This window comes from Schistocerca cancellata, chromosome 2 (assembly GCF_023864275.1).
Source record: "Schistocerca cancellata isolate TAMUIC-IGC-003103 chromosome 2, iqSchCanc2.1, whole genome shotgun sequence".
NCBI classification, from domain to species: domain Eukaryota; kingdom Metazoa; phylum Arthropoda; class Insecta; order Orthoptera; family Acrididae; genus Schistocerca; species Schistocerca cancellata.
In genome coordinates, this window is record NC_064627.1 from 697,635,573 (window position 1) to 697,647,185 (window position 11,613).

The 11,613-nt window shown below is 38.0% G+C and overlaps 1 protein-coding gene across 1 annotated transcript in view; it reads right to left on the reverse strand.

Moving 5' to 3' along the window:
* The window catches only part of LOC126162473 (ATP-binding cassette sub-family C member 12-like), a 516,794-nt gene that overhangs the window by 292,578 nt on the left and 212,603 nt on the right, over nt 1–11,613 (reverse strand). Inside the window, exons 11-13 of the mRNA XM_049919007.1 lie at nt 9,278–9,388; nt 9,041–9,192; nt 5,732–5,825 (exon numbers count right to left, since the gene is read on the reverse strand). Of these exons, the coding sequence (XP_049774964.1) occupies nt 5,732–5,825; nt 9,041–9,192; nt 9,278–9,388 (357 nt within the window). The remainder of the gene's footprint in view (nt 1–5,731; nt 5,826–9,040; nt 9,193–9,277; nt 9,389–11,613) is intronic.

The window sequence follows — 11,613 nt, forward strand, 5'->3', positions numbered from 1 at the left end:
TAGTGTTGTCATGACTGGCTCTCGCCAAGGATATGAATACTTCTGAGGGAGTGCCATCAATTCCAGAGGCCTTGTTAATTTTTCTCACAGTAGCAGATCTCCCCCCTCATTTTCATCTACTCCCACTTGCCTTGCTATGATACTGTCTTCAGGTTCATTTTCCTTGCATAGTCTCTTTACAATTTCCTTTCATTTTTACTTTCTTTGCTTAGTACTGATTTCCATCTGAGTTCTTAACATTCAGCTGCTTCTCTTTTCTCCAAAGGTCTATTTAATTTGCTACACGTCATCTACCTTTCCTCTACTTATACATGCTTCTATAGCCTTGCATTTGTTCTCTAGCCATCCCTGCTTAACCATTATTCACTACCTGTCAATCTCAGTTTTTAGATGTTTCTATTGCTGTTCGTCTGCTTCATTTGCAGCATTTTTATATTTGCTCCTTTATCAAGTAAATTTAGTATGTCCTGTGACATTCAAAGGTTTCTACTAGGCCTTATCTTTTAACCTGTTTCATCCTTTGTTGCCTTCACTATTTCAGCTATCAAAGTGACCCATTCATCTTCTACTGAACACTATCCCTTTGAAACTCTCAATAGCCTCTTGATAATACAACATACCCATGAGCCACCTCTGTTATTTACTGCCTTTTTGCAATCTTTTCAATTTTATCTACAGCTCATAAACAATAAATTGTGATAAGGGCCCACCACTGCCCCTGCAAATGTCTTACTATTTAAAATTTGGTTCCAAACTCTCTGTATTATCATTATATAATCAATCTGAAATCTTCCAGTGTCTTCAGGGCTCTTCCATGAATACAATTTTCTTTCATGACTCTTAATCCATGGGTAACTATGATTAATTATGCTATGCACAAAATTCTGAGGCAGATTACTGTTCCATTTCTTTTGCCCAGTCCAGAGTCTCCTACTACTTTTTCTTCCCTACCTTTTCCTAGGGATACTAACTACTGCTTCCCAATATATTTATTCCTTAATGAAATTTGTCATTAAAAATATATCACTTTTTCAAACCAACAGCTCAATTCATGGAATCAATACTAGAAATAAGAATAATCTTCACAAGGATTTAAAGTCACTTAGTCTTGTACAAAAAGGTGTGCATTATTCAGGAACACACATTTTCAATAACTTGCCAGCAGCCATAAAAAGCTTAACAACCAATGAAATTCAGTTTAAGAGAAGCCTAAAGGATTTATTGGTGGCCAACTCCTTCTACTCCATTGATGAATTTCTTAGTAAAACCAACTGATTTGTATATAAGTACAACATAACTTCTGCACAATTTCAGTGCAGTAATGTTTTCATTGAAAATTTGTGTGTGTGTGTGTGTGTGTGTGTGTGTAAGTATAATCTAACTTCTGCACCATTTCAGTGCAGTAATGTGTTCATTGTAAATAAGTATTACATGTTTATTACCTTATAAATAAATAAAAAACTTGTTTATTTTAAATTCAGTGCATTAGTATTTGTAAAATGACTCTTAGTGTTCATTAAAAAATGACGATCATTCCACTTGGGACCTGTGGAATGGTACATTAGCTTACTTGTTTTAGTTGTAAATATTTTTTGTTTTTCTGACATGTTCCACATCCTGGAGGACCTCCTCACTACGGATCAATTGGAATGAAAGTAAATCTAATCTAATCTAATCTCTCCATTCAAAATGACATGCTGTATTCTGTTTGCTATAAACTCTACAGTCCAGTTACACAGTTGGTCTGATAATCCACATGCTAATGGTTTTTTCATTAGGTATATGCAGCAGTGTGTGTTTTTTTGCAGAGACCAAATTTGTTTTTACTTGGTATCTTCATTACAGAGTCAGTGCATGAGTTAGGAAATGTTCTTAGTAATTTGTCAAAGAAAAGATGTAATTATTTTAAATATGGGTTATGTAATTACAAGAATTTCACTTGTTTATTTATTGTTTTATTTGTTTTCTCTGTCTTGGTGATGTCTCAGTTGTCACAGTTGTGAAGAATTACCACACCATCAAATATGACCAGCTACCTGTGTTAGTGCACAAGCAAAATTCAGGTCAGTGAGTCAAAGGTTGCTGGTAATAATGAAAGCAATGGACATACAAAAATAGCCAAAGAAACTATAAAAAATATTATTGTTTGTTGTTTTCCAAACTGTCACATACACTAAAACGATAATTTAGTTTATATGTGGATAGAACCACATCCGTCATCAGTATTCAACTTGAAAACTATATGTCGATATTTAGCGGAAACAATCTACAACAGTCACAAATTATTTTTTCATAAAGTACTGATTTATTTCAACTGAACTGTTCTGTACAATCATTAGTTATGGAACTAATGGTTCAAAAATAGGATGCTGCGATTTGATGATTCTACTACTGATATTGATCAGCACAATTTCCTTTACAAAATAATTAATGAATCATAAATTATTTATCTGTCATAAGTATAATAGTAAACATCTTGTTTTATAATTCATGAACTAGGTACAATAGAATAAGGAAGTAAGATCTTTTTCACTGTTATTAACAGGTAAGCTATGGCGAAATTAAATTATGAAGCAACTACACTATCTAATGAGTATTACAGTACTCCAATAAGGAGTACAAAAATGAATAATTTTTAACTCTTCTATCCATAATACTTACTTTTATCCTCTCATTGTTTATAGTATCATTCCCTGTAGCACAAATTGACTTTCATCAGTGAATATTCTACACTCCTGGAAATTGAAATAAGAACACCGTGAATTCATTGTCCCAGGAAGGGGAAACTTTATTGACACATTCCTGGGGTCAGATACATCACATGATCACACTGACAGAACCACAGGCACATAGACACAGGCAACAGAGCATGCACAATGTCGGCACTAGTACAGTGTACATCCACCTTTCGCAGCAATGCAGGCTGCTATTCTCCCATGGAGACGATCGTAGAGATGCTGGATGTAGTCCTGTGGAACAGCTTGCCATGCCATTTCCACCTGGCGCCTCAGTTGGACCAGCGTTCGTGCTGGACGTGCAGACCGCGTGAGACGACGCTTCATCCAGCCCCAAACATGCTCAATGGGGGACAGATCCGGAGATCTTGCTGGCCAGGGTAGTTGATTTACACCTTCTAGAGCACGTTGGGTGGCACGGGATACATGCGGACGTGCATTGTCCTTTTGGAACAGCAAGTTCCCTTGCCGGTCTAGGAATGGTAGAGCGATGGGTTCGATGACGGTTTGGATGTACCGTGCACTATTCAGTGTCCCCTCGACGATCATCAGTGGTGTACGGCCAGTGTAGGAGATCGCTCCCCACACCATGATGCCGGGTGTTGGTCCTGTGTGCCTCGGTCGTATGCAGTCCTGATTGTGGCGCTCACCTGCACGGCGCCAAACACGCATACGACCATCATTGGCACCAAGGCAGAAGCGACTCTCATCGCTGAAGACGACACGTCTCCATTCGTCCCTCCATTCACGCCTGTCGCGACACCACTGGAGGCGGGCTGCACGATGTTGGGGCGTGAGCGGAAGACGGCCTAACGGTGTGCGGGACCGTAGCCCAGCTTCATGGAGACGGTTGCAAATGGTCCTCGCTGATACCCCAGGAGCAACAGTGTCCCTAATTTGCTGGGAAGTGGTGGTGCGGTCCCCTACGGCACTGCGTAGGATCCTACGGTCTTGGCGTGCATCCGTGCGTCGCTGCGGTCCGGTCCCAGGTCGACGGGCACGTGCACCTTCCGCCGACCACTGGCAACAACATCGATGTACTGTGGAGACCTCATGCCCCACGTGTTGAGCAATTCGGCGGTACGTCCACCCGGCCTCCCGCATGCCCACTGTACGCCCTCGCTCAAAGTCCGTCAACTGCACATACGGTTCACGTTCACGCTGTCGCGGCATGCTACCAGTGTTAAAGACTGCGATGGAGCTCCGTATGCCACGGCAAACTGGCTGACACTGACGGCGGCGGTGCACAAATGCTGCGCAGCTAGCGCCATTCGACGGCCAACACCGCGGTTCCTGGTGTGTCCGCTGTGCCGTGCGTGTGATCATTGCTTGTACAGCCCTCTCGCAGTGTCCGGAGCAAGTATGGTGGGTCTGACACACCAGTGTCAATGTGTTCTTTTTTCCATTTCCAGGAGTGTATTTCCATCATTTTTGCTTCACACTTTAAGTAATGCTAAAACCAAAGGCTCTCTCTCTTTCTCTCTCTCTCTGTCTCTCTCTCTTTCTCTCTCACCATGTGCCAGAGAGAGAGAGAGAGAGAGAGAGAGAGAGAGAGAGAGAGAGAGAGAGAGAGAGAGAGAGTGAGAGTGTGAGTGGGGGGGGTGAAGGGGGGAGGGAAAGAGGGGGGAGAGAAAGAGGGGGGAAACAAAGAGGAGAGAGATAGAGAGATAGATAGATAGATAGAGAGAGAGAGAGAGAGAGAGAGAGAGAGAGAGAGAGAGAGAGAGAGAGAGACCATGTGCCGGAGAGAGAGAGAGGGGGGTGAAGAAGAGGGGTGAAGGAATGAGGGGGGAGGTAGAGTAGAACAGAAACAGAGAGAGAGAGAGAGAGAGGAGGGAGGGGGGGGGCCGAATCTTTGACATGAAATATGTAGGAAAGAAAGTACTTTGTCATTCTGTGTAAAAGCATGCACGAAACCAGACATTTATAGCAATCACATGTTCATACATAAGGAAGCCTGTTATTATTTATTTTACTTATTTCTTATTTAACCTAACTTGATTAGAACCTTGAGGCCATCTCTTACATCTAACTAGGAACAAAACACAACAAACTACATCAAAACTTTCTAGTAATAATAATTCACATTAATAAAGGTGCTAATAATAACTAACACTACTACTGCTAATATTAGAATAACAATAATAATAAAAGCCTGTGAGAATGATATATTGGTTAGTCTAGTATATTCAAAACTGTGTTTTGTCTTATTTGAAGCAGAAGTGATAATGAAGAGGTGATGATGGAAAGGACAGTGAAAATGGCTGTTATGAAAGAGGAGAATTTAAATAGAGCAAATGGGGAGGCAGAATTGGTTGGTGGAAGGGGGTTTCATCAGAATGAACTGCAGGCAAGCATATAAAAATGAAATCAGTTGTAATAGAAGGTGGACCATTTGCTGTTTCTTGGCTTCATTTCTCTGATATTTGGCAGAAGATTTTTTCGCAGTGGGGTTCCTGATACACAAAACAATTTAGAGAATGTTGGAGTGTATTTAGCTGTCCAGAGTATTTTAAATTGTTGAAAATGGGTATTTCTGCTGTACTGTTCAGACAGTAGTGTAGGAGTTGAAGATAAATAAAAGTGAGTACAAGAACTGAGAAGACAATAGAGCAAACACAGGATATGCTCGTCGGTAAGTTATGATGGTAACTGCAGTGATATGACTGAAATAGCATATGTATTGGATGTACCAAACACAAGCATTTGTCACCAGTTCCAGCCAACATGAGCTCTGATTTGAAAGTCCTTGGAGAATAGAATTATCTTAATCAAGTATGGGGGGGGGGGGGGGGGGCAACTTGTGATTCTACGAGTTTCTTCTTAAGCTCAATAGGAACTACTTTATTATTTTATTTCATTACCCTGTTTCTGGTTTCTGCTTCATAATTATAAGTTCTACAAGAAAACATTTACTCTACATAAAAAACGATTTTTGTTCATGAAAAAGTCAACAAAGTGGTGCATTAGTTCAAAGGGACATTATTTGTAATTACCTTTTCAGCAATAAGACTGATGTTTTCCAAAATTAATGAATTTGCTCTTGTCATATTTAAATCTTCATGTCTACTATGAAGTACTCCACAACACCTAAAATATTAAAAAAAGTACATCTGATTTTATTTTAAATTGGTGGCATCCACAACTGAAATGATTTTTAATATCACTGAACTGTAAAATGTTTATAACTGAATGATTATCATGTTGTGTAGTGTTTAAAGAATAAATCTTGTAACACCGTGGAGGAAGAAAAAAAAAAAAAGCACCATGATCACCATGATGTTTACAGCTGAGAAGTGTACAATATGCGAACATACATTTTTTTGTAAAAATATACTGTACTATGCCCACTTGACAACTACATTTTTACTTCACACATGGTTATTCATTTAATGTGGTACCTTTCAAAACCAAAATCATAGACAAATAATGTTTCTCAATCTTTTTCCCCCTCATTTAATAACACAGAGTTAGCACTTTTTCTGTCTTGATAGTACTCCAAAAATTGCAGCCTAATAGCACAGTTATACATTATTGTTATTATGGCTTACAATGGTCATTTTCAATTCTTATAAAGGAACTTTAGACATAAAAATGATTAAATATCCACAGAACAATACAGGGGGAGTCAAAAGTCCTTGGACACCTTCATAAGTTGGAAGATTAAAGGGAAAATTGAAATGTGATGATGGGAACATAGGTTTGATGTGAGGCCACAACTTTTGGAGTGAATGTCATTCATGGCCGCTATCTTGAAATCCGCCATTTTGGATACAAGTCATTTTTTTTAAATGGGAAGGAGGATGTATGACACATCAAATAACACTTGCTTGAGCTCTGGAATTGAGTAGTGTAATTTGTTTTTGTCTATCTTGTATAGTTTAGAAGTTACTAATGTTCAAAGTTACCTCGATACTGACTCATGTCTCTCTTTCTTCCAGGTGATCTAAAATGGGTCTGACACATGAACAGAAGATCAAAACCATCCTTATATCAGGGGAACACAGCTATCGAACAATAGCAGCTGACTACAACAGATGGCACCCAGACAGAGAACCGGTATCGCACAGCACGGTGACTCATGTGATCACCAAATTCTGGGAGACGGGCTCTGTCCACGATAAGGCGTGTAGTGGGGGACAAGGACTGCCACCAATGTGGAAACTGCAACTGTGGTTGTTGCCTTGTTTGTGAAAAGTCCTAAACAAAGTACCTGTTGTGTGACGCTAATGTGTGGAATAAGCCAGTTCTCCGTTGTCCAGATATTGCACACCAATAAGTGGCATCCTTAAAAGCTGCAGATGCAACATCAACTTAATGAGGATGGCCCTGATCGCCGGTTGGAGTTCTACCTGTGGGCTACTGAACAAAACGAACTGGATCCTTTGTTTGCCAAGGGCATACTGTTCAGTGATGAGGTGTATTTCACTCTGAACGGGGAGATTAATCAATATAATTGTTGATACTGGGGTGACGCAAATCCGAACTGGGTTGCCCCAATTTGAGAACATAGTCCAGCAAAGGTGATGGTGTGGTGTGGCATATGGGACACCCGCATCATTGGGCCATTTTTCATTTACAACACCTTAACTGCACCACAGTATCTGATGCTGCTGCAGGACGTTTTGTTCCCTTCCACACTGAACACTGACAGCATTTTCCCATCTTATTTTCAGCACGATGGAGCCCCTCCATACTATGGCTTTGGTGTCCGTGAATGGCTGGAGGAACAACTGCCAGGGAAGTGGATTGGTTGCCGTGGTCCCGTAGAGAGGTCACCCAGATCCCCTCACTTAACGACCATTGATTTTTATCTATGGGGACATCTTAAACAGATAGTGTATGCTGAGAGCATCCGTGATTTGAGACACCTGGATGAACGCATACAACATGCCTGTGACCAAATTGTTGGAGACACTCTCCTCCGTGTGCAGTCAGAGTGGTTGCGGTGACTACAGTTGTGCATTGCGCGGGATGGACAATACGTAGAACATGTGTTGTAACAGTCGGTATGAAGGTAATTTCCCAACTTTGAACATTAATAACCTCTAAACTGTACAAAACAAATTACACCACTCAATTCCAGAGCTTAAGCGAGTGTTATTTGATGTGCCATACACCCCCCTTCCCCCCCCCCCCCCCCTCCCCCCAAAAATAAATTAAAAAAAAAAACAAACCTTGAATCCAAAATGGCAGATTTCAATATGGCGGCCATGAATGACATTCATTCATTTCAATTTTCCCTTTAATCTTCCAACTTATGAAGGTGTCCAAGGACTTTTGACTCACCCACTATATATAGTGTAAACAAACAAACACACAAAAATTTGTATAGTTGAATGTGTACTTCTCTTAAGCAGTCTGCAGATCTGGATTCTTTCTTTTTTTTTCAGTCTTATTCCACAGAAACAGTTGGTTAACAGAGTACTTGGCTTATAATAGGAATGTTGTTATACGTAGCCGTGTCACTAAACATGTTTCTTTTACAGCTAACATCTCCATTTACTTTGTTGAGAAATAACTGTGCATTTTATCCATAAGATATGCAATTTTGTTAATAAAATTCAATAGAATATCTCAAAATTCTATTGCAGTTCATTCAGATCCCACTATCTATAACATTTTAATACAGAATATTTTCATTGTGCTAAACAGTTAGTGTGTAACAAGTGATGTTATGGGAAGTAACATAAATAAATGTTCTGCAGGAAATTCAAGGAATCTGTTTTTTTCCACAGTTTTTAACTTTTTAATTTGTATTTTTTATTCAAACTTGTGAAGACTATGTTTATTACCAAACACAGATTAGTCTTTTTGCTTGAAAATTAACTTCAATTTATATTATTATAAACTAATTTTATGGAAATTAGTTTGTGGGAATTAAAATCACTAATAACCAGAATTCCTCAACATTGACTGTTTTCATGTATAAAACATGTTCTGAGTGAACGGTAGCCAACTTCTAACCTGAAATAATGATTTCTTTTGTATTTGTTCTTTATTGCCAAGTTTCCTCCGCTTATAATTGACAATAATGTGATTTGTGAATAACTACTCACAGAAGCCTATTCAAATTCTTTACGAAGTACCCCGAATAAGTATCTAGAATTGAACAGTGTTCCGTCTTTGAAGGACTACATGTGTATAATTATAAATAATTAGATGCAATAGAAAAAAATGTAAGGGGCAAAATAAATATTAATGCTGAAAATGTTAGACTGTCAGTGGTGAAACTGCAAACCCTCAGATGGTATAAAGATGGGAACAGACAACATAAATGACAAAATTTCAACTTATTCTAGTACCAATTTGCAGTAATGTTTCCATTTTCATTCTTCTGGTGAGAAATATCAGACACTGGCAGCCACTCACAGGATATTTTATTAACAGAAACAGCAACCTGCTGATCTATGCCTCTGTTAACATTTTGTATTATTGTTGGCAATAGCTGAGTTTCCTACAAAAGTAAAATACATAAAAAATTTTATGAGTGTAATTAAAACTGACAAATATTTTGAAACTATAATCAAGATGAACTTTACCTTCAGTCTTGAAAGCGATATTTCAGCACTCTTTATGTATGATATCCCTGTCCAGAAATGATGAAGGGATGTCTTCAAGGGAATAAATGCCAGAAACAATGCTCCCAAGACCTAAAATCAAAAATCTGTATTGTGAAATATTTTTTCACCTCTCTCTCTCTCTCTCTCTCTCTCTCTCTCTCTTTGGAACATTGTTAATTATGTTTCTACTGTTTATTTTATTTTTAGGTAATCAGGGAAACAAAACACAAATGATGGGGGTGACAAGCTGCCTACACAGCTAATAATCTTAAGTAAAGAATTTATAAGATATGACATTCTTCAAACTAAAGGTAAAAGTGAAAGTATATTTTAGATGCATTTAAACACAAAGGCTTGCATAAAACATGTACATGGCACATAGGGTAGAATTAACATTCTGTAATTGCTTCATGCTGGAGGGAGAAATATTACATGCTTTGCCTAAACATACCGTACATGAGCTCATATAACAATCAGTAGTGTTGGTACAAGTAAAATAATTCATGGGGATTTCTGTGTACTTCCTTCATATATATGGTAAGACATGATTTCTGAATTGTGAGGGCATGTTTGACATTTGATGTACAGAATTAGAGGGAAAACAATTTTTTAACACTTTTGACATGAAGAGTCCCAGGCAAAGTAGTAAAGCATGTATTTTTGATAAATTCCAGTGCTTCTTTCAGAGATTAAGAAGAGAGAAAATTAGAAAGATAGTGATAGCTGCCAACTTCATCAAAAACATGATAAATGAAACCAGCAGAATTTGCTGGTCTGATTCGAGCATATGGTGTCAGGCTCAATTTCACAGAATTCACAAGAGAGAATTGGTGAATTGCAACCTGTATAGGTAACATTCTACAAAATTGATGACACAAAACAAATTCTGCTTTGATTTAAGAATTGCTGGACATTTGGCATTAGTTTTGGAGCTATATGAATCAATTAACTAGGAATTCAGGAGATGTGCATCAAATGACACTTCAGGAAAAAAAACGATTATCTTTAGCTGGCAGTCACACCTTTATTTTGTCTACCGTTGCCAGTTTACGTGTCAAATACCATCATTAAGGTAATGAAGAAATCAGAAAACGTACATAAAACATTCATTAAGAAACATTTACAAAATATATGTCTCTATAACAGCTAATGAATGGTATAAAGTGAAACTTTAAAATTTAGGCAGCCCCTTACCCCTGGCACACAGTCAGCAAGCTCACGAATGGTGCGCGTCATATGCTAAAAGTAAAAGTTGATGTTATGCTTTAATCAAACAATGGAAAATCCAAGATAGAATATAACAATATTATGAAAAGGGAAGTTGCTACTCACCATATAGTGGAGATGCTGAGTCGTAAATAGGTACAACAAAAAGACTGTCACAAATAAGCTTTCAGCCTTTGACAGAGGCCTTATTGGCCGAAAGCTTATTTGTGACAGTCTTTTTCTTGTGCCTATCTACTATATGATGAGGAGCAACTTATCTTTTCATAATGATGTTATGTTTTAAATAGACACAAATTCTGTCCTGAATTGGCAATAGTGCGCCCCCACCTCACACACACACAGACTGTGAACACAGTTTTTTATTTTTTATCATTTTACATTCCATATTTTATGTGATTTGTACTTTTATATATCTTTTTTCATTCAGACTTTTTTTAAGAAGTCTAAAGCAAATAATTTTTTCTGGTTGTGTTGCTTACTGATGCAACTGACAGTATATCAAGAATGTGTAAATAACACTTCAATAAAGAAAAAATGAGTATATTTGACAGTAGAGAGCAAGAAGAAAGTTGATCACTACATATTCATCTACAAAAATGTACTGAAAACCACTGTGTATGGCAGAAGGTATTTTGCATGGTACCACATGTTAGCATTTCTTATCATTCCCAATGTGTATGCAATGCAGGAAGAATTTTTGTTTAAATGCTTCTGTGAATGCTGTAATTAGTTTATTCTTTTCTTTACAAACCCTTTGGGAGTGATATGTAGGGAGCTGAAGAATATCTGTAGCTCCTTCATTTAACACACAATCTTGAAACTATGTAAGTAAGTTTTCACAGAATAATTGGCTTCTATGTAAATTCAGGTTTTTCAACATTAATGTAACATTCTACTGTGATTCATCCTGCAATAAAACATGGCAAAAATGTTTTTGGCAAAGTTTGGGATGTGTATCACTATTTAACACAAGAAAAACAATTTTCAGTATATCACGTCTTAATACACATATTCTCCTCCAAATATACACATATCTCATGTAATCCAGGGTGCTGCTTCTTGATGCTGCCGTAGGTTCATTTTGATGT